Source organism: Saccopteryx leptura, chromosome 5 (assembly GCF_036850995.1).
Source record: "Saccopteryx leptura isolate mSacLep1 chromosome 5, mSacLep1_pri_phased_curated, whole genome shotgun sequence".
Classification (NCBI taxonomy): domain Eukaryota; kingdom Metazoa; phylum Chordata; class Mammalia; order Chiroptera; family Emballonuridae; genus Saccopteryx; species Saccopteryx leptura.
Window position 1 is genome coordinate 174,546,182 of NC_089507.1, and position 20,693 is coordinate 174,566,874.

Genomic DNA, 20,693 nt, shown 5'->3' on the forward strand with positions numbered 1-20,693 from the left:
CAGGTGCTCCAGGGTATTAATTCCCTGGTGCTGATGGCCCATCTTGCACAAGAGGGCGGAGCAACTTCTAATGGGCACGGCAGGAAGCTTGACTGTGGGGAGAGGGAACTTGACTTCTGTTAGTGTGGGCAGCTGCTCCAATAAGGAGCCTCCACCTGTCTTCCAAGCTGTCAAGCAAGACTTTATCATATTTGTTCCCAGATCAGTATAAATGCACTGGAGGTGCTTAGGAGGGGTTTGCAAGGGATGGGTAGATTTTGTGGGAGGGACATTCTCATGAAACTGTTGGCAGAGCATAAAGCAAGAAAGTAATAGAAGTGATGCTGTGAGCACTTCTTATTTGTTTGTTTGTTTGTTTGTTTTTAACTTTTATTTTTATTTTTTTGCTAGACTTGGGAAGCCACTGAAGACTTAGGAGCAAGCTGCAGTCATGGGAAAGCTGGCTGTTGTGTTCAGGAGAGGCCAGAGTGAAGACTTCATGAGGAGCTAGAGCAGGGGTCCTCAAACTTTTTACACAGGGGTCCAGTTCACTGTCCCTAAGACTGTTGGAGGGCTGGACTATAAAAAAAACTATGAACAAATCCCTATGCACACTGTACATATCTTATTTTAAAGAAAAAAGAACAAAATGGGAACAAATGCAATATTTAAAATAAAGAACAAGTAAATTTAAATCAACAAACTGACCAGTATTTCAATGGGAACTATGGGCCTGCTTTTGGCTAATGAGATGGTCAATGTACTCCTCTCACTAACCACCAATGAAAGAGGTGCCTCTTCCGGAAGTGGGGCGGGGGCCGGATAAATGGCCTCAGGGGGCCGAATGCGGCCTGCGGGCCATAGTTTGGGGATCCCTGAGCTAGAGTATTACCTGAGTCCACATGGAAGCAATGAAGAGCAGGCTTGGAGGTGGCCATGGGTAGGCAGTTTGAAGGAAAAGGATTTCATTCATTTATTCATTCTTTCATTTATCCATGCAGTTATGCATTCTTTTATACAATCTATTTTTAAGTAATGACTTGGTGCCAGGTCCTGAGGATGCAGCCATAAGTTAAACAAAGTCCTGATATGGGGCGCTTCTATGCTAGAGATCTTTGGGAAGTATTCTGAAGAATGACCCGATGAGACCTGGAGACTGACTGGGCATGAAAGATGAGCAGGAGGAGAGAACCACAGCTTAATCTTTGCACATGTGTGTGTGTGAACACTGCTAGCCATTCATTCAACATCAGGAACTGTACTAGGTGTCAAGGATGAGGCTAATAATGATAAAAATAACAACCATAATAGTAGCTCCCATTTCCTGAACACTATTCTTCTAAGCTCTTTGTCTGAAGTATCTCATTTAATTAACAGAACAGCTGATAAATAGAAACTATTTTATACCCACTTTTCAGATAAGAAGAATGAAGTACATTAAATGTAAGTTGCCCACAGTCACCTAACTGATAAATGATGAAGCCAGCCATAAGCTTACACTGTCCTGGGGGGCTTAACGTCAGGTACCAGAGGCCATCAGGAAAGGCCAGAAGAGGAGGACAGTGGATAACCTTGCATGCTCTTATGGAATTATGCTTAATGGAGTAGACTCCTTAGCAACCTGGGCAGAGGGGAGGACCAATTTGTCAGAAGAATCTTCCTGGAAGTGACCCCGGAGCAGCTCCAGGAAGGTGAGTACATGTTAACAAAGTGAAGAAAAGGGTAGCATATTCACCAGAGGGGAGGCCCCAAGACTTAGCAAAGGCAGCAATGTGGAGACCCTGGCAGGAGGCCACATCTCCAGGGAAGGGGAACAAAGGAGACCCCTGACTGAGAGCTCAGTCTTTCCTCCGTGGCTCAGCCATTCCAGTTTGTTCCTAAATCCGCAAAAGGAAACCTACCCAAATCAAATTCCCAAAGGACATTTAAGCTACCTTCAAGGGTTTGGAGACCAGCCTTTCTGGGAGGAGTCCCGATAAATCTGACTCCCTCACTCTCACCATAAAATAATGATATGCTAGTGCTCTCCTGAGCGGCCACCTGGCTGATACCCCATGTCGATCTGCTCTGAGCCCACGGAGAGTTCTGTCGGCTGGACGTACAGTGTTTATGGAACATGAGGATGAAGACACTTGAACTACGGGAAACCACCAGGAGGTGATAGCAGGGCAAGAACATTCATCGACTGCAACCACAGAACTTACAAAATCACTGGAGTTGGCATGTGTCTGAAGTTTTTGAAATGAGCCAGTAAAATTTGTTCACCGTGTCCATTGACCTGAGAATCCAGTTTGGTGGTCAGATTACATATTCCAGCAGAGTGACTTCAAGCTGTGGCCACAGGCACATTAGGAAAATCCATGTCAATCTCAAGCTAACTGTTCTGCCCAAGGTGGAGCAGGAAGCCTTTCTGACAGCTGGCAATCCTCATCCCTTTTGCTTTCAATCTCAGCGTTTGGACCAACTGTCAGTGGGACATGAAGAAGCTGCTTCTGGGAAGATAAGACATTTTATAAGATAAATACACTAGAGAAGTGCACTCAGACATGTGTGTCTCTTAGCCAATACTCGCTGGTCCACGTCACCATGCAGGGGCCACGGCAAGAGTGGGACAAACAAGAAATGAGGACCGGGCGGGCCTTGGTGGCTGTCTTTGGGGCTTTCAAAAGACAGAATGTGGGAACACAAGTGGCAGTACCAGAAGACTGAAGACAGTGAGACACCCCAGATTGGATGAGTTTTAGTTCACAGTGGGGTTTTCAAAGACATTTGCAGTAACCAGGCGAAAATATAGAATCAGACCTCAAATCCAGGCCACGAATCAAGGCAAATGCACAGGGTTGCCTCTCTGAAAGCATTGAACATGACCAAATTCTTAGCAGCTTTGCGTACAGAAAGGGGGACCTTAATTCTAGTCATAGGCCAAGGGCTGGGCTTGTTAATGTAACATCTGATGTCAGTATTAGTGAATGCTGAAATGGAATTTTTGATTGAGAAAGATTGCAAAGTGAGATGCCAGAGAAAAATGAAAAGTTTCTCATAGAAAGTGAAGACACCTAAACAGTTCATTAATGTTGAGAAAATAAAACAGACAGGAGTTGGAGAGCAAAGGGAACTTTTAAGCAAGGTGGTCTCATGTCTGACACCCACCAAAGCTATAAAGGAGTGACTGACTCACTGTTTTCTAGACAGCCAAGCAAAACGGGAAGGTAATTTTCAGAGAGAGGGATAGAGGTGTGGGAGACAGTTGCCAAGAAGGTCCACAGCTCAGCCCAAACAAAGCATAGGGTTCCCAGGCTGTGCAGGGGCGATCACCAGCTAACAGAGAGAAGCGTGCTCCTATGAAAGGCAGAATCATGCCAGCAAAGATGTCTTAGTTCCACCCCTGAAACCTATGAATAGGCTGCCCTCAAGAGAAAATAAGACATTGTAGATGTGATTAAGTTAAGGATCTTGTGATGGAAATATCATCCTGAATTGGCTGGGTCAGCCATATGTAACTACCATGTCCTCATGAAGGGGAGGGAAAGACAGGGGAGGACATGGCTGGGAAACCAGAGGTGGAGGGTCAGAGAGGGAGATGATAGGGAACCAGAGGTGGGGGGTCAGAGAGGGAGATGATAGGGAACCAGAGGTGGGGGGTCAGAGAGGGAGACGATAGGGAACCAGAGGTGGGGGGTCAGAGAGGGAGATGATAGGGAACCAGAGGTGGGGGGTCAGAGAGAGATGATAGGAAACCAGAGGTGGGGGGTCAGAGAGGGAGATGATAGGGAACCAAAGGTGGGGGGTCAGAGAGGGAGATGATAGGGAACCAGAGGTGGAGGGTCAGAGAGAGATGATAGGGAACCAGAGGTGGGGGGTCAGAGAGGGAGATGATAGGGAACCAGAGGTGGGGGGTCAGAGAGGGAGATGATAGGGAACAAGAGGTGGGGGTCAGAGAGGGAGATGATAGGGAACCAGAGGTGGGGGGTCAGAGAGAGATGATAGGGAACCAGAGGTGGGGGGTCAGAGAGGGAGATGATAGGGAACCAGAGGTGGGGGGTCAGAGAGGGAGATGATAGGGAACCAGAGGTGGGGGGTCAGAGAGGGAGATGATAGGGAACCAGAGGTGGAGGGTCAGAGAGGGAGATGATAGGGAACCAGAGGTGGGGGGTCAGAGAGGGAGATGATAGGGAACAAGAGGTGGGGGTCAGAGAGGGAGATGATAGGGAACCAGAGGTGGGGGGTCAGAGAGGGAGATGATAGGGAACCAGAGGTGGGGGGTCAGAGAGGGAGATGATAGGGAACCAGAGGTGGAGGGTCAGAGAGGGAGATGATAGGGAACCAGAGGTGGGGGGTCAGAGAGGGAGATGATAGGGAACCAGAGGTGGGGGGTCAGAGAGGGAGATGATAGGGAACCAGAGGTGGGGGGTCAGAGAGGGAGATGATAGGGAACCAGAGGTGGGGGGTCAGAGAGGGAGATGATAGGGAACCAGAGGTGGGGGGTCAGAGAGAGATGCTCGGTGTGGGAAAGCTTGTCTCCCCAGAACTGGTAAACAGCCTGCACAAGATGGAGTCAGTGTGGACAGGCCCGCTCTGTCAGATCCAGCCATGCGTGACTAAGGGAAAGAGGCTGAGACGGTATGCATGCATGCCCACCTTATATAACTGATAATGTTACGCCCACTTTTTGTAATCAGGGCTTGGTGCCACTTTTGTGTGATTTACTACAAAACTCCTGCGCACTGTGTCAGGCTGCTGCTGTACTCTGTCTGGTTGCCAGAGGCGCCCAATAAAGCATGCACAGTGTCTGCAGCTCCGTGTGTCTTCCAGCTCCCTACCCCTTGCTCCCCACTGTCCCTAGCTCTGAATGCAGACCCAGCACTGGGGAATCAGAGCGGGGGTCAGAGAGGGCGATGCTGGGTAGAACATGAATGGGAGAGCCAGAGAGAGATTGTTTGGTGCTACATTGCCGTCCTTGTAGATGTGAGAGGGGAGCAGTGCCCCGCAGTGCAGCAGCCTGAAGGGGCACTTCCCCAAGTCCGCAGGAGGCGGCCACCCTGCCCACACCTTAATTTTAGGACTTCTGATCTCCAGACTGTGAGATAATAAATCTGTGCTGTGTTAAGCCTCCCTTGGTGGTAAATTTTTCAGCAGTCAGAAAAGTAACATAGCTGCCAGGAGTTCTGAGAGGAGGGTTAGGTAGCAGTGGAGGCTTGGAGAGACAGGAAGGGCCTGCAGAGCGTCTGCTTTCAAGTTCCACCAAATTTGTGGATCACTGAACCTGGAGCCAGGAGGAAATTTCCAGGCCCTCTGCCCTCTACTTCCCCTAGTTGCAGCACCAGAAATGTCCTCAAACCCTTGGTTGTGAGATGTGGGAGGTGTAGTAGCCAGAGTAGATCGATGAGAAAAACAAAAGAAGCAACCACTCCCTCCCATGGGCAGGCCTCGAGGAGGTTTGAAGCTCTGACAATGTGCAGAGGTTACTGACCACATAGAGTATCTAAATTAATGGGTTGTGGCTGCCTGTATAGCTGAGAGGTCGCAGGGACAAACAGCAGGGCTAAGCCCATCCAAAGGGACCGTGGAAAGTGAAAATAAAGCCATGGCGTGACTACATCTGCAAGCAGCTCCTGCTCCCATCCTCTGTTTCTCCAAGGGGGCTCATGCACCTCCCAAAGTTAAGAATTATTATCACAGCCTGACCAGGCAGTGGTGCAGTGGATAGAACATCGGACTGGGACACAGAGGACCCAAGTTCGAAACCCCAAGGTCGCCAGCTTGAGTGCGGGCTCATCTGGTTTGAGCACAGGTCACCAGCTTGAACCCAAAGTCACTGGCTTGAGCAAAGAAGGGGTCACTCAGTTTGTTGTAGCCGCCCCTCCCCCCATCAAGGCACATATGAGAAAGCAATCAATAAACAACTAAGGTACTACAATGAAGAATTGATGCTTATCTCTCTCCCTTTCTGTCTGTCTGTCCCTTTCTGTCCCTCTCTCTGTCTCTGTCACACACACACACACACACACACACACACACACACACACACACACACAGAATTCTTACCACAGAGAAGAGATCAAGGTTTGGGCTTCAGGGAAAACTTGTATCCTAGTCAGCCAGAGAAGTTGGGAGGGATGACAAGAAAAATCAGAGGGAAGGTCAACAGCACAGGAAAGATGTGTTCACCCAACTCACTGTTCATGCCCCACTGCCCTGGGATCCGGTGTCCCCTGTGTCTCTATCGCTTCCTGTCACACCAGGCCTCCCACAGCCCTAGCCAAGGGGAGCTCAGTGAATAAGGCCCCTGGCCTGGCTTCTACCCAGGTAATGCTGGGGCGGCAGGAGGAGCGGGGAGGGAGGGATGTTGCTGAGAGAGCAGCCCCAAAAGAGAAGAGACGGGTGTTTGCATGAGTGTTCCTGAGTCTGTGACACAGGAACGGATGCAAAAGGATGAGAGGAAGAACGAGTAAGGTTGCCAACTATTGCTACATCTCCTCCGCTAGGCAGGTTCAGCTGCAAGTGCAGCGGGGGAGGAGAGCTGTGGGTGTCCACTGCAGACTCGCTTAAATTTGACCAGGCCAGTCACCTGCTCCCTGGCTGGACGTGGAGAGGGCTCTTTCTAGTCCTCCCCAGCTGAGAGGCAATGGCCAGACCCTGGCAGGGCCCACAGCTTCTACTGGTCATTCTGGTGGTCTTGGAGGCCCCCACCTACCAAGTAAGGAGAAAAACCTTTATAAGTGTTCGAGAAGTGTCTCCATCAGAAATCTATGTGATAGCCACCATGCAGTTCGTGACTGATGAGTTCAATAAGAAAAGTGATGATAAGTACAGCTTCCGGATTGTGCGAGTCATGAAGGTCAAGAAGCAGGTTGGTGGGCTCCTCTCCCCCTCTCTTCACTGTGCCTCTCTGCCAGTGGACCACTGACACTCTGGGACAGATCCACTCATGTGAGACACAACCTCATTTAGTGTGAAGTGGGTGTGTGAGGAGAAACAAATTCATTGGAGAGGCTGAAGTTAAGTTGCTTAAATGGTGCCCAATACCAGGAGTCAGTACACTGAGGTCAGTACACTGCTGCTCCTGCAAGCCATTTCTTTGGCTCCCAGCCACATGGTGTGTGTCACGTCATGGGAGGCTACTGTCCTGCTGCAGTTGCAGAGTAGAGTACTCGCAACTGAGGCCACATGTCGCTCAAAGCCTAAATGTTCATGATCTGGCCCTTTATAGACAAAGTTTACAGACTCTGAACGAGGGTAATTGGCATAATTTGGGTTCTCCAATAAATGGCTCTGCCCACAGACTTGTTTCTAGTCAATTCTCCTCAAATGACAAAAGGAGGCATGGGAGTCATCCCTCTGTCCAGGATGGGGTTCTTGATCCTTGGCACCACAGGACAGAGTTCCCACCCACAGAAGCTCTTGAGAAGAAGGAGATATCCTTTTGTTTTCTTGCCGCTCACTTCCCACAGGTTACTGACCATATGGAGTATCACGTGAACTTGGAGATGCGGCGGACCACCTGTCAAAGGCTGGAGACCAAAAACTGCACCTTCCAGGAAGGCGAGCTTTACAAGGTACTGGGTGCAAGCACATTAACTCAGAAAGAACTCCTTTTGAATGGTGTTTCCTGTGGTTCTAGGATGATGTGGGGTAGAAGTATTGTGGATATTCTTAAGCTTGCCTAAAAAGAATGCAGAGTCAGACACCTGTTTTCTCAAAACAGAAAAACGGAGGTGAGAGTGAGCACTGCTCTTTTGTTGCCAGAAAAATAATGGGGATGTGAAGGGTTCAGAGGAGGGACCTAAGTGGCTGAGCTGCAGCGGAACATTCTGAGGTTGAGGGAAGTAGTTAATTATTAATCATGTTTTTGCAGCCCTGGGACCTCACTGGCGCCCCTGGATGAGTAATGAATATCAGCCTGACATTAACACACAGTCACTGGGCCAGGCCTCCATCCCTCTCATCCCGCAGTATTGGGACAAAAGGGGGAGGAGATAAGAGAGAAGTTCAGCGTTGTTTAACTGTGGTAGGAGCAGGTGGAGGTAGGGAAGTCAAACCTGTATGTACGGGGTCTGCGGAGGGGCCACCTCCCCCAACAGTGGCTGAGTCTGCTTCATTCCTGCCCAGGTCTGTCACACTCGAGAGAGGCTGGGGACCATCCTAGCTGCCATATGCAGTCAGGATGAGCCCACATTCACAGGAGCCTTAGGGATCTCAAAGCCTACAGGCCCTGCAAATCACTTCTCTTGACACAATTGAGTTACAAGCAGATGAGCATCCGCCCAAACTGCCTGGGAAGGTCCGATTCGTACCCAGCCTCTCAGTGTCACCTTAATGGCTTCCCCATTTGCTTACAGCAAGTCCTGGCTCAGAAATTGTGGAGTGACCCTGCTTTTAATGGCCTGGGTGTTCTCAATATAGAAACATGTTATCAAAAGCTCCCTCCACACTTTCTTCACAAAAAAATTCTTCAAAATAGACTTTTTGGGTTCTTCTTGAAGAAGATCATGAAACCTATGAAAAAACTACTTTGAGAATAACAGTAAAGTAAAATTAGAGCATCTTATTGATGTGATATTTAATTGGTGGAATTAATATTCCAGTTTCTATCTCAGCAGAAATGTAAATATGTAGTTAATCCTCCTACTACCACCCTGTTTCCCACCCTAGACTTCCCAATGAAGAGCCGAAAAACAAAATGACACTAAAAAATGATAATATACAAAATTTATTTATTGATTTTTTATTATGTGGAAAAAAGAAAGTGAAAAATAAAGAGGAAATATTGAGAGAGAATAGGGGCAAGGGAAGAAGAGAGAGGGTGTGGTGAGTGAGTGCGTGTATAGACAAACCAAAGGTGGGAAAAAGGATGGATGGATGGATGGATGGATGGATGGATGGATGGATGGATGGATGGATGGAAAGATGGAGCCAGTACAGGTCAAGTAAGAAAAGGTGTGCAGTCATTAATACACGAGTTGAAGAGGAAAAAGAATCAGTGAGTATGTGCAGAGTGGACTCTTTTTTTTCTAGTCTCCAATTTTAACTACAAATAGAAGGGCATTTTCTGGGATGATCTCAGCTACAATACTGTCAAGTGATTAAAATCAAAATAAAAGTCAAGCCATGTATGAATTGGATTTCTCCACCTACAAGTATTATATTCTTTCCCCTTTAAAATTTTCACCTTGCTTGTTATCCTTTTTAAATATTGTTTTTCTTTTTGTTTTGTTTTTAGCAAATTGAGTGCTTTTACTCAGTGTTCGTTGTTCCCTGGTTTGAAAAGTACAAAATTCTGAAAAAAAATTGCACCGATGGGTAGGTAACCTGGAGCACACACCTGTGGTCACTATATGGAAAAGTATCCTGCTACAGGCAATGATTCTTAGTATGAAAAATAAATGTTTATCTGCCTGTTCTCTTAATATTCTTAATGTGTATAATTTCACTTTTTCCCAAAAAAATCTTTAGTTCATATAAATATAATCTGGAGATCCTTTGGGCTAGGACAGTTTGGGGGTCCAAATGAGGTGACATGAATAATTAATTATTGGCCTTTTAGCCTAAATAACCTGAACAATAGCAGAACTTGAACCTCATCCTCACATCAAGTAGGATTCTTTAGATTTTAAAACAAAATGGAAAATGAGGAAAGAAGGAGGAGGAGGAGGAAAGAAGCTTTAAGTTCCGTAATTGAACAGCCAGTAGATTTTGGCAAGTATGCCCTATGATGGCATCTCTGAGGAGCTCAGTAAAGAGTATCCCCTTCCTTGTTTAAAGTGCAAAGCACGAAGAACTACAGTGGGAGATGTGCCCTATTTTTTTATTATTCGTTTTAGAGATGAGAGGGAGAGACAGAGGAGAGACAGAAGGGAGGGAGGAGCAGGAAGAGTCAACTCCCATATGTGCCTTGACCAGGCAAGCCCAGGGTTTCGAACCGGCGACCTCAGCATTTCCAGGTCGACGCTTTATCCACTGTGCCACCACAGGTCAGGCTGTGCCCTATTTTTATAGGCAAGAACACTTTCTAACACTCTAGAATTAGACTAATGCCCCCAGCATCAGCAACAATCTCTTCACAAGAGATTCTGCTCCTGGAGTTGCCAAGGAAAATGTATGCGCCCAGCAGGAAGGAGCAGGACCTGGGCTACACTGCCTAGTTTTTCTTCCCAAATAGACAAGACAGACCAGGAGAGAAATGATTGAAGACAGAGCAGCTAGCAGTGCTATACTGAGGGGCTCTTCTTCCATGGATGGCATGTTAGCAGTGGAGAAACAGCATCACCCAGCCGACAGCATGATTCAGGATTTTAAACAAAGTCACCAGGCTCATTTCTCCACTCTACTTCCTCCCTTTCCTGATTTTGTTGTGTCCTTTCACTGCAATCAATCACAGCCATGAATATGACTCTATGCCGAGTCCTGGAAATCCTTCTAGTGAATCACTCTTCCTAGGCGTTTTGTCTTGGGGACCGTGGACACTCAAAAAGATATGTGTCAGTCACAGAGTTGTATGTGTATGGGGAAAAAACAGAGCTCCCCCAAGCTCAAGCCAGAGTCAGAATAATGTGCCTAAATAATGAAAGGCCTCAGAGATATGGGCTGAAGTAGAAAAAAATTATGAGATTTCCCCCAAAGACTTAACAACCATCTGCTCAAATTAAACCAGCCTCCTGATGACCACTGAGTATGTACATGAGTGAGTGTGCGAATGCATATTTGGGTTTCTATGAAAGTGTATGTGTGCTGTGTGAGTGTGTGAGTTGGTACATGTGTGTGTACATGTATGAATGAGTGTGGGTATAAATATGCATTTGTGTACGCTTCTGTGCGAGTGTGGGAGTGTGGATGTGTGTGAGTGTGTGTGTAGTGAGACCCTGCCGAGGGCGATGCAGACCAGAGTCCGTAACAGAAAATGTCCGCACGGCCACCTAAGGTTTCATCAAGGATCTTTGCACAAACTCAATTAGGCCTGCAGACAGGAGTTGTTCCAAAGTTGGTAATGGTCCATCCAGGGCACAGTGTACACCCAAAATTCACAAATGAAGCTCTGTGGAAAGAGAAAGACACAATTAGCTTTCAGGGAAATACTTTCAAAGGCAGACAAAGGCTCCTGTTTCCTGGAGTTTAGGAACACTAAACACCAGGGAGTATAGAACCAACACTCAGGCTGCACACCGACCACGTGGGTGGGGAGAGCCTGCTCACAGTCATCTGCTGGGGGGACAGGGGGGGCTAGGCCTAGAATAAAAATGTCACCATGAGCACCCCTTGTGCAGCTACTTGGGACCTGGAACAGGCACGGCCAAAGAGCCCTCGTCAATCCCAGTCCTCCTGCTCCTCACCCAGGCGCAGGGGAACCCTCACATTTGCCAGCAGGTGGTGCCACCAGGAAAAGGGTGGGCAGACTCTGAAAGACAAAAAGGCAGCTGGACAATTTTCAGGGACCTGGAGAATACAGGCCGAGACCAGGAGAAAGTCCCCAAGGAAAGAATATGCTGCTTCCCGTGAGGCCAGGAGTGAGCCAGGAGGCCTGAGGCCTGTTACCAAGCCTGTGCCCACCCCAGGGTGTGGGGACTGCCCAGTGAGACAGCCTTCCTCCTGCCCTCAGCACCTCTGATAGTGTCGGCATTCCGGGGCTGTGCTCCCACTCTGCCCCACCCCACACAGCTGGAAAAGCTACCGATGTTCAGTTTTTGTTAACTTTTAAATTTTTTATCATTCTCCCTTTTGATTAGGAATTCCTTCTCAGATGACTGCCACCACACACCTTTTTTAACTCCTTTTCACTTTGAATGGGGCATGAATGACTTTTTGCGCTGTTCTTCTTGCACTTGGTCCGGCTCATCTTCAAGGTGACCAGATACTCCACTCCCGTTGTCAGCTACCAGAAAACAATAGCAATGTTAGTTTTGACTCAAAGCATCCAGTTTCTGGCTCTCCCCTGAAAGGCAGGGATGGAGCGTGAAGCCCAGGAGCCACAGTCCCCATGTCTGGTGCATCCACCAACACATGGCTCCCTCTTCTCCCTCCAGCTTGAGGATACCCAGTGGCACCAAGGCCTCTAGTCTGTGCCCCGCACCTGCCCAACCCGTCCCCTTGCTCTGCACTGGCTCCTCTGCTGCAACCACAGATGGATCTCACCTGTCCCCCTTGCTTACTCAGACAAGGGAGGTAACACACAGATCTTGGCTGCCTGGCAGCACCCCCAGGTCTGTACACATGGTCCTCAGAAGCACAGAGCCAGCCGCACATCTTCCAGTCCCTTCAGCCTCCCTCCCTGCTCTTCTCCCAGCCAACCTGATGGGGGGCAGTCAGCAACACAGCTCCAAACATAAGCTTAGAAATTGAACTGATTTGGAGCGTGCGACCTTGAGTAAGTGCCTAGCAGCCTTGTTTTCCTCACAGAGCATAGATAATAATTATGCCTGTTCAAGGAGTTGTTACAAGGTTAAGAGAAGCATGCATTTCACTGAATGCACAAAATGCACTTCAAAGTAACTAAATGATCATGAATTATCAAATGTTTTGGCAAGTGTTGGAAACATTACTCTGGAGCAGCAGTGAAGTAGGTATAGTGTCAGAACTGAAAACAGAAGAAAAGTATCCAAGCTCAGCCAACTCTATCACCCTCGACAAGTCCTTCCACCTGTCTCAGTCTCAGTTTCTGCATCTAGAAAGTGGGAGAAATAGTGCCAATTGGCAAACCATGGAGAACACACACCAGAGCCATTCCCTGCTGTTGTGATTAGTCTTCTTGTACTCGAGTTCAAATGCGAGAGACATGAGGGCAAAAGACTGGAAAAGCCTTTGGTGGCAGGTAAGTCCACACCCAGAAGTGAAACTAACAAATGCTTTGTGTTGGAAAATGGACTGGATTTCCCAATAACTATGTGGACTAGAGAGTTCTGCCTGGTGAAGAGAGAAGCTCCTAGAAGTTTTTAATGCCTTGTCCAAATGCAGTGGCCAAACCACATAAAAAAGCTTATGCTCTCCGGAGAGGTGACAGAGGAAGAGTGTGCACACTGCCCCAGGGCAGAGAGTGTTGGGGACTGGAAGCCAACAGGGTCTTTGCGGTTTAGATTTTTGGGGGACAGAGGTGTGGGGAACTGGCAGTAAGCTGACAGTCTGCCCAACTCCCCACCTCACTTGTTCTGTGAAGTTGCTAAAGGCTATTTTGCTATGGTGCTGGATTGTTTATACTCATCCTATACCCCATATTCCTCAGAAAGACTGGAAGCAAGTTTCTTTTATCCTTTGTCTTGTGAAGTTCAGATGTTCTGTATGGTGGGGGTTTTCTGCACTTGGGAGAATTCTTGGGTTGCCTTGGAAATGTGATCAGAGATCTCTTTGATTTGCTAATGACCTCACTTTGCCCTATAAATAAAGCAGGAAGCTGGTGTGAAAGGCTCTCTGTTCTTGCCATCAGCATTGCAGGTGATCCCATCTATTTTTTTCTCTAAGCCTATTTTCTTAATTCCACGCAGTTCCCACTCAGGACCTGGAATTTCTAGCTGTGCTGGCTCGCGGCAAGAGAGTGCCCATAGGAAAACTCAAGGTGTGCAGTGTGGCTGGGGGAAGAGGCCTGAGGGCAGTACCACCACCCTGGGCCCTACATCCAACATCCAATGGAATAACTTTAGGATGCAAGGCTCCTGAGCTCTTTTTCAAGGAACAGTTTCATCCAGGCTTTAGCATCTCATAGGGCTAGTGCCAAGCACTGTCACATTGACCTCCAGCACATTCTGTACATATAAGGAAACAAAAACACTGACCATAAGTTTAACTAACATTCCAGTAAATGTAATATATTATTATTCATTATTAGACTTGACTGTTAAATAGCACTAAGAATAATCGTAGTAGTATAAATGTTTTTATAAGTGCTGCTTCACTCTTATCCTGCCTACATTACAGGCAAGGAAACTGAGGCCTGCAAAGTATGGATGGCATTTGACCAAGATCCCACGATTAGGCCCTGGCCGGTTGGCTCAGCGGTAGAGCGTCGGCCTAGCGTGCGGAGGACCCGGGTTCGATTCCCGGCCAGGGCACATAGGAGAAGCGCCCATTAATTCTCCACCCCTCCGCCGCACTTTCCTCTCTGTCTCTCTCTTCCCCTCCCGCAGCCAAGGCTCCATTGGAGCAAAGATGGCCCGGGCGCTGGGGATGGCTCTGTGGCCTCTGCCTCAGGTGCTAGAGTGGCTCTGGTCGCAACATGGCGACGCCCAGGATGGGCAGAGCATCGCCCCCTGGTGGGCAGAGCGTCGCCCCCTGGTGGGCGTGCCGGGTGGATCCCGGACGGGCGCATGCGGGAGTCTGTCTGACTGTCTCTCCCCGTTTCCAGCTTCAGAAAAATGAAAAAAAAAAGATCCCACGATTAGGGTGATCTGCATGTCAAACTCAGAAGGTGCCCATCTCCTGTATCCCTCTGGGAGGCAGTAAGACAAACACAATCATGCAGTAACAGGTGTGGGGATGCCCAGGATCCATGCCTCAGATCACCCAGCTACCAAGGGGTGTATTCTCTCTGTCAACTCATCAGTTTGAATGACATGAGAAGTTTGCTCACAAACAAGTCTTTCAGAGGTAACTGTTAATGACAATGGATTGATGCCACAAGACAGGCCTCCTAGGATAGCCGGATTTACCCATGGAAAGACCAGAGAACAAACCAACTTCCACAAGAACTTTGGTCAATGGCTGCCCCCTTGTGGCCAAGTCGCCTCAATGTTCTTGGCCTTGAGTTACCATTTTGTGGCAAGTGTGGTTTACTGAGAAAGAGCACGCTGCGGCCTACATGTTGTGACATGAAGCTCATTTGTGTCCCATTAACATTGCCCACCCCTTCTTCACTACCTGGTCTGGATGTTTTCTGTTTCCTGTTTCTACTGCCCTTCTCCAATCAAAGACCTTTTCTTCTAGTCCAACAATTTTCAACCCCTGTGCTGTGAGAATTTTAAAAATGTGCAATACCTGACTTTTAGTCAGGGGAACTGAGCTCTTTTCCTTTAGATTGTCAAATTAAAAAATGACAACAGCCAACACAACAATAACTTTCTAGTGTGAATGAATCAAAATTATACTTATTTTTTTGTCAGATCGACAAAAATATAATTTTTTTGGTGTGCCACGAAATTTTAGTAATTCATGTGCACCATGAAATAAAAAAGGTTGAAAATTGCTGTTCTGGTAAGTTATTTTTTCTTAATCCAGTTAACTGAACTAAGATGCATTATTATCTCTGCCCTAATTTACATAGTTTACTGACAAGGAGACAATTCAGAGATGTGTAAATTAAATGTCAGAGGTCAGAGAGTGAGAGAAAAGAGACAGAACTGTTCATCTGTAATGGCAGAGGGTCAGCTCACATTCCCCCAATGTCTGTTGGAATTTCAGATTAACTTTCAGGGGGCTATGTCTACCGATTATCTTAGCCAGGCACCACCGAACTCCGGGAGCCTGCACTTCTTGTTTACACGTGAACTTTCCAGACGGCTGCCCATAGCCTCACCACAGGAGTGGACGTTCTTTGTGTGGACTCTGCCCCTGTCCCAGAGCTACCCTGCGTCACTTTCTCCACCACTCTGCCTATTGCTGACATTAATTCTTTCAGAAGGTTGGCATCTTTCTCCCCCTATCTCCCACTTGACTTTTGAAAATGCTTGAGCATATATGACAATGGGCATATATGTTTTTTCCACCAAGCCATTTGCTCATAGGTTGAACTTCATGGCCCAAGACTGGTCTTTTTTTGCTAGCATTTTTGGACTTTCATCCATGGAAGCTAAAATTTTTCTTTTTAACATTACTATCTGACCTTGAGGGGAGGCTGAACAAACAAAAATGGTTTTAAAATAACTGTTCCTGGCCCTGGCCAGTTGGCTCAGTGTTAGTGTTGGCCTGGCGTGCTGAAGTCCCAGGTTCGATTCCCGGCCAGGGCACACAGGAGAGGTGCCCATCTGCTTCTCCACCCCTCCCCCTCTCCTTCCTCTCTGTCTCTCTCTTCCCCTCCCGCAGCCGAGGCTCCATTGGAGCAAAGATGGCTCGGGTGCTGGGGATGGCTCCTTGGCCTCTGCCCCAGGTGCTAGAGTGGCTCTGGTCATGACAGAGCATTGCCCCCTGGTGGGCATGCCGGGTGGATCCCAGTCGGGCGCATGCGGGAGTCTGTCTGACTGCCTCCCTGTTTCCAGCTTCAGAAAAATACAAAAAAAAAAAAAAAAAAACCTGTTCCTTTTTCTATCATCCTTCAGTTGATATCAGAAAATTGTATACACAAAACAAACAATAAAAGAGATGATCTTATTGAAGCCTAGCCATTACTCCCCCTGGTCTCCTCCTGCCACAGCGTGCGTGCACACACTCTCTCTCTCTCTCTCTCTCTCTCTCTCTCTCTCTCTCTCTCTCTCTCACACACACACACACACACACACACACACACACACATCCAAAAAAGCCCTCTGCATAATTCCAGTAGCATGCAGCTAGAAAGTTGAGACTTAGATTTTATAACCCTGGACATTAAAATATTATTGTTGGCAGGAACCTACAGAGAACATTTATATTTTGGCAAATGAGGTTGTTAAAGAAAATAAAAACATTCTGGTCAAGATGATGGCACAAGTAAATGTGGTACTTAAGATCTCCCACAACCACATTAAAATTACAATGAAGTTACAGAATAAATGTTATTCAAAATGCTTGAAATCTGCCAAAAAGGGAATCCTAAAAGTAGGACAAGTAGCAGCCATCTGCAGGTCACTCTGTGCCCTAGGAGGGGCACAGATGGTGGCTGACCTTACATGTCCTGGGAGACTCCAGAGACAGTGCACCTGGTAGACAGCTTCAGACGATGCTGGATTACAATCCAAAGACCTCCATGAATGACACACTCAAGGGGTAGACTCAGCAGATGCCACGCTTCACTGGAGAAAGCCCTGCTCTGTAGCATAGACCATTGCACAGCAGCTTCTCCACTGTAGTCATAGCCAGTCCTTGTAGGCTACTGGCTGGGGATCAATCCCTCCCAGTCACATGCCAACAGCAATCAAGGCTCAACTACAACAGGACAGTGCACACAGCCCACAAAGGGAGCATATTTAGAGCACCCAGCTCAGGTGACCAGGGAGGCTATGCCACTGGGTCCTACAGGATACCAACTACACAAGACTACACTACCATGTCTGAGATATGTGGCAGCTCTAACTAATACATAGAAACAAACACAGGGAATCAGCCAAAATGAGGAGACAAAGAAGCAGGTTCCAAATCAAATAAAAGAACAAAACTCCAGAAAAAATAACTTACTGGAACAGAGGCAAGCAAGCCTACCAGGTAGAGTTCAAAACATTGGTTATAAGGATGCTCAAAGAATTTAGTGAGAACTCCAACAGTATAGTGAGAACTCCAACAAAAAAGATAGGAAGACCATTAAAAAAAAAAAACAGTCAGAAATGAAGGATACATGAAATGAAATGAATAATTTACAGTGAATCAATAATAGAGCAGATGAAGCAGAATATTAAATCAGCAACTTGGAAGATAGGAAGTAGAAAACTCCCCATCAGAAGAGCAAAAACAAAAAAAAATCCAAAAAATGAGTATCATGTAAGGAGCCTCTACGACAACTTCAAGCACACCAAAATTAGTACCATAGGGGTGCCAGGAGGAGAAGAGAGAAAGCAAGAATTTGAAAACCTATTTGAATGATGGAAAACTTCTCTAACCTGGTGAAGAAAATGGACATGCAAGCCCAAGAAGCATAAAGAGTCCTAAAGCAGATGAATCCAAAGAGGCCCACACCATGACACATCATAATAAAAATGTCAGAGGTTAAAGACAAAGAATCTTAAAAGCAACAAGAGTAAAGCAGTTAGTTACCTATAAGGGAACTCTCATAAGATTACTCCCATCAGCTGATTTCTCAACAGAAGCTTTGCAGGCCAGAAGGGATTGGCAGGAAATATTCAAAGAAAAAGCAAGGAACTACAACCAATATTACTCTACCCAACAAAGCTGTAATTTGAAATTGAAGATAAAGAGCTTCCCAGACAAGAAAAAGCTAATGGAGTTCATCATCACCAAACCAATATTACAAGAAATGCTATAGGGTCTTCTTCAAGAAGAAAAGCCAAAAAAATGATCAAAAATATAAATAATAAATTGGCATTAAATACATATCTATTAACAATTACTTAAACTACAAATAGATTAAATGCTTCAATCAAAAGACATACATACGGTGACTGACTGGATAACAGAACAAGACCCTTTCGTATGCTGAATGTATGTAAGGGACTAGCTTCAGATCAAAAGACACACACAGACAGAAAGTAAACAGATGGGAAAAGATACTTTATAAAAATGGAAACAAAACAAAACAAAAAAACAGAGTAACAATACTTACATCAAACAAAATAAACTTTAAAAAAAAGGCTATAACAAAAGATAAAGAAGGACCCAGCAGCTCTACTTCTGGGTATTTATCCAAAGGAACCCAAAACACTAAGTCAAAAAGACATATACATTCATATACTTATTACAGCATTATTTAAAATAGATAAGATATGGAAGCAACTTAAGTCTCCATTAATAGATAAATAGATAAAAAAAGAAGTGGTGCATGTATACAATGTACATGATTCAGTCATAAAAAGGAATTAAATATTGCCATCTGAAACAACATGGATGGACCTAGAGGGTGTTGTGCTTAGTGAAATAAGTTAGACTCAGAAAGACAAATTTCAGATGATTTCAGTTATACATGGAATATAAACAACAAAATAACCAAACAAGCAGAACAGAAACAGACTCAGATACAGAGATCATTGTGATGATTGCCAGATGAGAGAGGGATGGGGCAATGGGTGAAGGGATTAAGAAGTACAAATTGGTAGTTACAGAATAGTCAGCACAGGGAATGTAGTCAATAGTATTGTAAAAACTATGTATAGTGTCAGATAAGTACTAGATTTATCAGGGAGATCACTTTGTAAAGTTATATAAATGTCTAATTACAAGATTCTATACCTGAAACTAATATAATATTGTATATTAACTATAATTTAAAAGAAAAGGAAACAAAATCATCCCCATTTCCTTTCACTCTGGTAGAACCTCATTTCAGAATGAAAGCAATTCTTCCCAGGGGAAAACAGTTGAGGATCTCAGGGAACATTTTTGCTTTAGACTAAGAGTAACAGATTTGAGTTCACTCTAGTCCTTAGACTACCATAGCATTTTGGAAGCATGGCTAAGTCAACTCTGTGGTCTGAACCACTCTAAAGCTTGCCCACTCCAAGTGATAACATCCCGCTCCACATGGTGAAAGTATTGCCTGGTTCTCCCTGGGAGCCACATCACATCTCCACATGTCCAAATGAGCAAGAATGGGGTCACTGCCCATATCCAGAGAAACTGAGGCACAAACCTGCACATAACTTTGAAGTAGCTTGTCTACTCGAAATAAGTAGGTGTCATTGCTCCCATTGTTGTAGTTTTCAGTGAAGAACTTAAGCATTGAATTCATGTTTCTCTTGCTTGTGGGCTTCTCCAGAAAGCCGCCCCACCTTTGAAAGCAACCCAATTTAGCCGCCAGGACCAGAACAGCCAGCAACAGCAGAGGGTTTCTCCAGCAGTTCACTCCCATCTCTGCAGCATCAGAAACCTCCTATCCACTTCCAGGGTGGGAGGTGACAGATTCAGTCTCACTCCTGTTTCTTGACAGGGCTTGCCAACGTTGCTTTGCTGGAGACTGCTGCCTGCGTTCAAACAGAGGCTGAGATTTCAACCCCTTCCTTTCAAGGCCCTGCCCACAATTTGACTGAAGGACCAGCCAAAGAAATCTCGCTCTCAGGTCAGGTCATTTTCCACACCCATTCAGTTCTTTGGTGATTCAGACAGGTGTCATATCTAAACACTTGCCAAAATGAGCAAGACCCTCTCCCTGCCTTTATACCTACAAAAGAAGAAAGCCCCCAAAAGAGACCTTTGCTCTGCAGAGACCTGGTATGTTGGACAGAGGAGCACCAGTTATGGGAAAAGAGAAAGGTTTACAGAAAACATGATATTGGAACTGTGATGTAAGGAACCAGGGGTATGGATCAAGGGCAGGTACATTCTATTTACCTACCTTGGGCTTTACTATCTTACCTAGCCTTCAACTATTTCCTATGCTTCTCTAGAGGTTCTCTTCACTCACCTGCCACCTACTGACCAGATTTCTGCCTGCTGGACCTCACTGTGCCTGCAGGCCCTGGCACCAGCCCTAGCTTTCTTAGTATGACCCTAGCAGAGCTTTGTGAGGTAATCCTAACCTCCCTGAGAGGGAAGAATACACTGTAAGCCTTACCCATTCAGAAGTTAATCATGCAGTTTTGATGGTTGCCATGTGGGAGGGAGGTTGGGGAGATGGAAGAAAAAGGAGGAAGGATTAAATTATAAAAATTGTCAGTTATAAAATAGTTACGAGGATGTAAGTACAGCATTGGGAATATAATCAATAATACTGAAATAACTATGTATGGTGTCAGGTTAGCACTATACTTATTGGGTTGATCACTTTATAAGTTATATAAATGTCAAATAACTATGTTGTACACCTGAATCTAATATAATATTGTATATCAACTGTAATTTAAAATTTAAAAAAAAATTTTTTTAAAGGAAGTTGATCACACAGACCCCTGAAGGGTTGAATGTTGCCTGTTTAAGGAGAAATTCCTCCTGTACTTTCT

The 20,693-nt window shown here is 46.0% G+C and overlaps 2 protein-coding genes across 2 annotated transcripts; one reads left to right on the forward strand and one right to left on the reverse strand.

Moving 5' to 3' along the window:
* Positions 1-6,604: 6,604 nt before the first annotated feature.
* Positions 6,605-10,038, forward strand: CST11 (cystatin 11). Its single transcript, XM_066385314.1, has 4 exons — positions 6,605-6,829; positions 7,431-7,535; positions 9,200-9,793; positions 9,981-10,038. Exons 1-3 carry the CDS (start codon positions 6,605-6,607, stop codon positions 9,281-9,283), a joined length of 414 nt encoding a protein of 137 aa, XP_066241411.1. The 3' UTR covers positions 9,284-9,793; positions 9,981-10,038.
* On the reverse strand, positions 9,997-19,701 carry CSTL1 (cystatin like 1). Its single transcript, XM_066385312.1, has 3 exons — positions 19,388-19,701; positions 11,732-11,845; positions 9,997-11,011 (listed from the first exon to the last, which is right to left on the reverse strand). The coding sequence occupies exons 1-3, from the start codon at positions 19,604-19,606 to the stop codon at positions 10,928-10,930; spliced, it is 417 nt and encodes a 138-aa protein (XP_066241409.1). The 5' UTR covers positions 19,607-19,701; the 3' UTR covers positions 9,997-10,927.
* Positions 19,702-20,693: the final 992 nt, after the last annotated feature.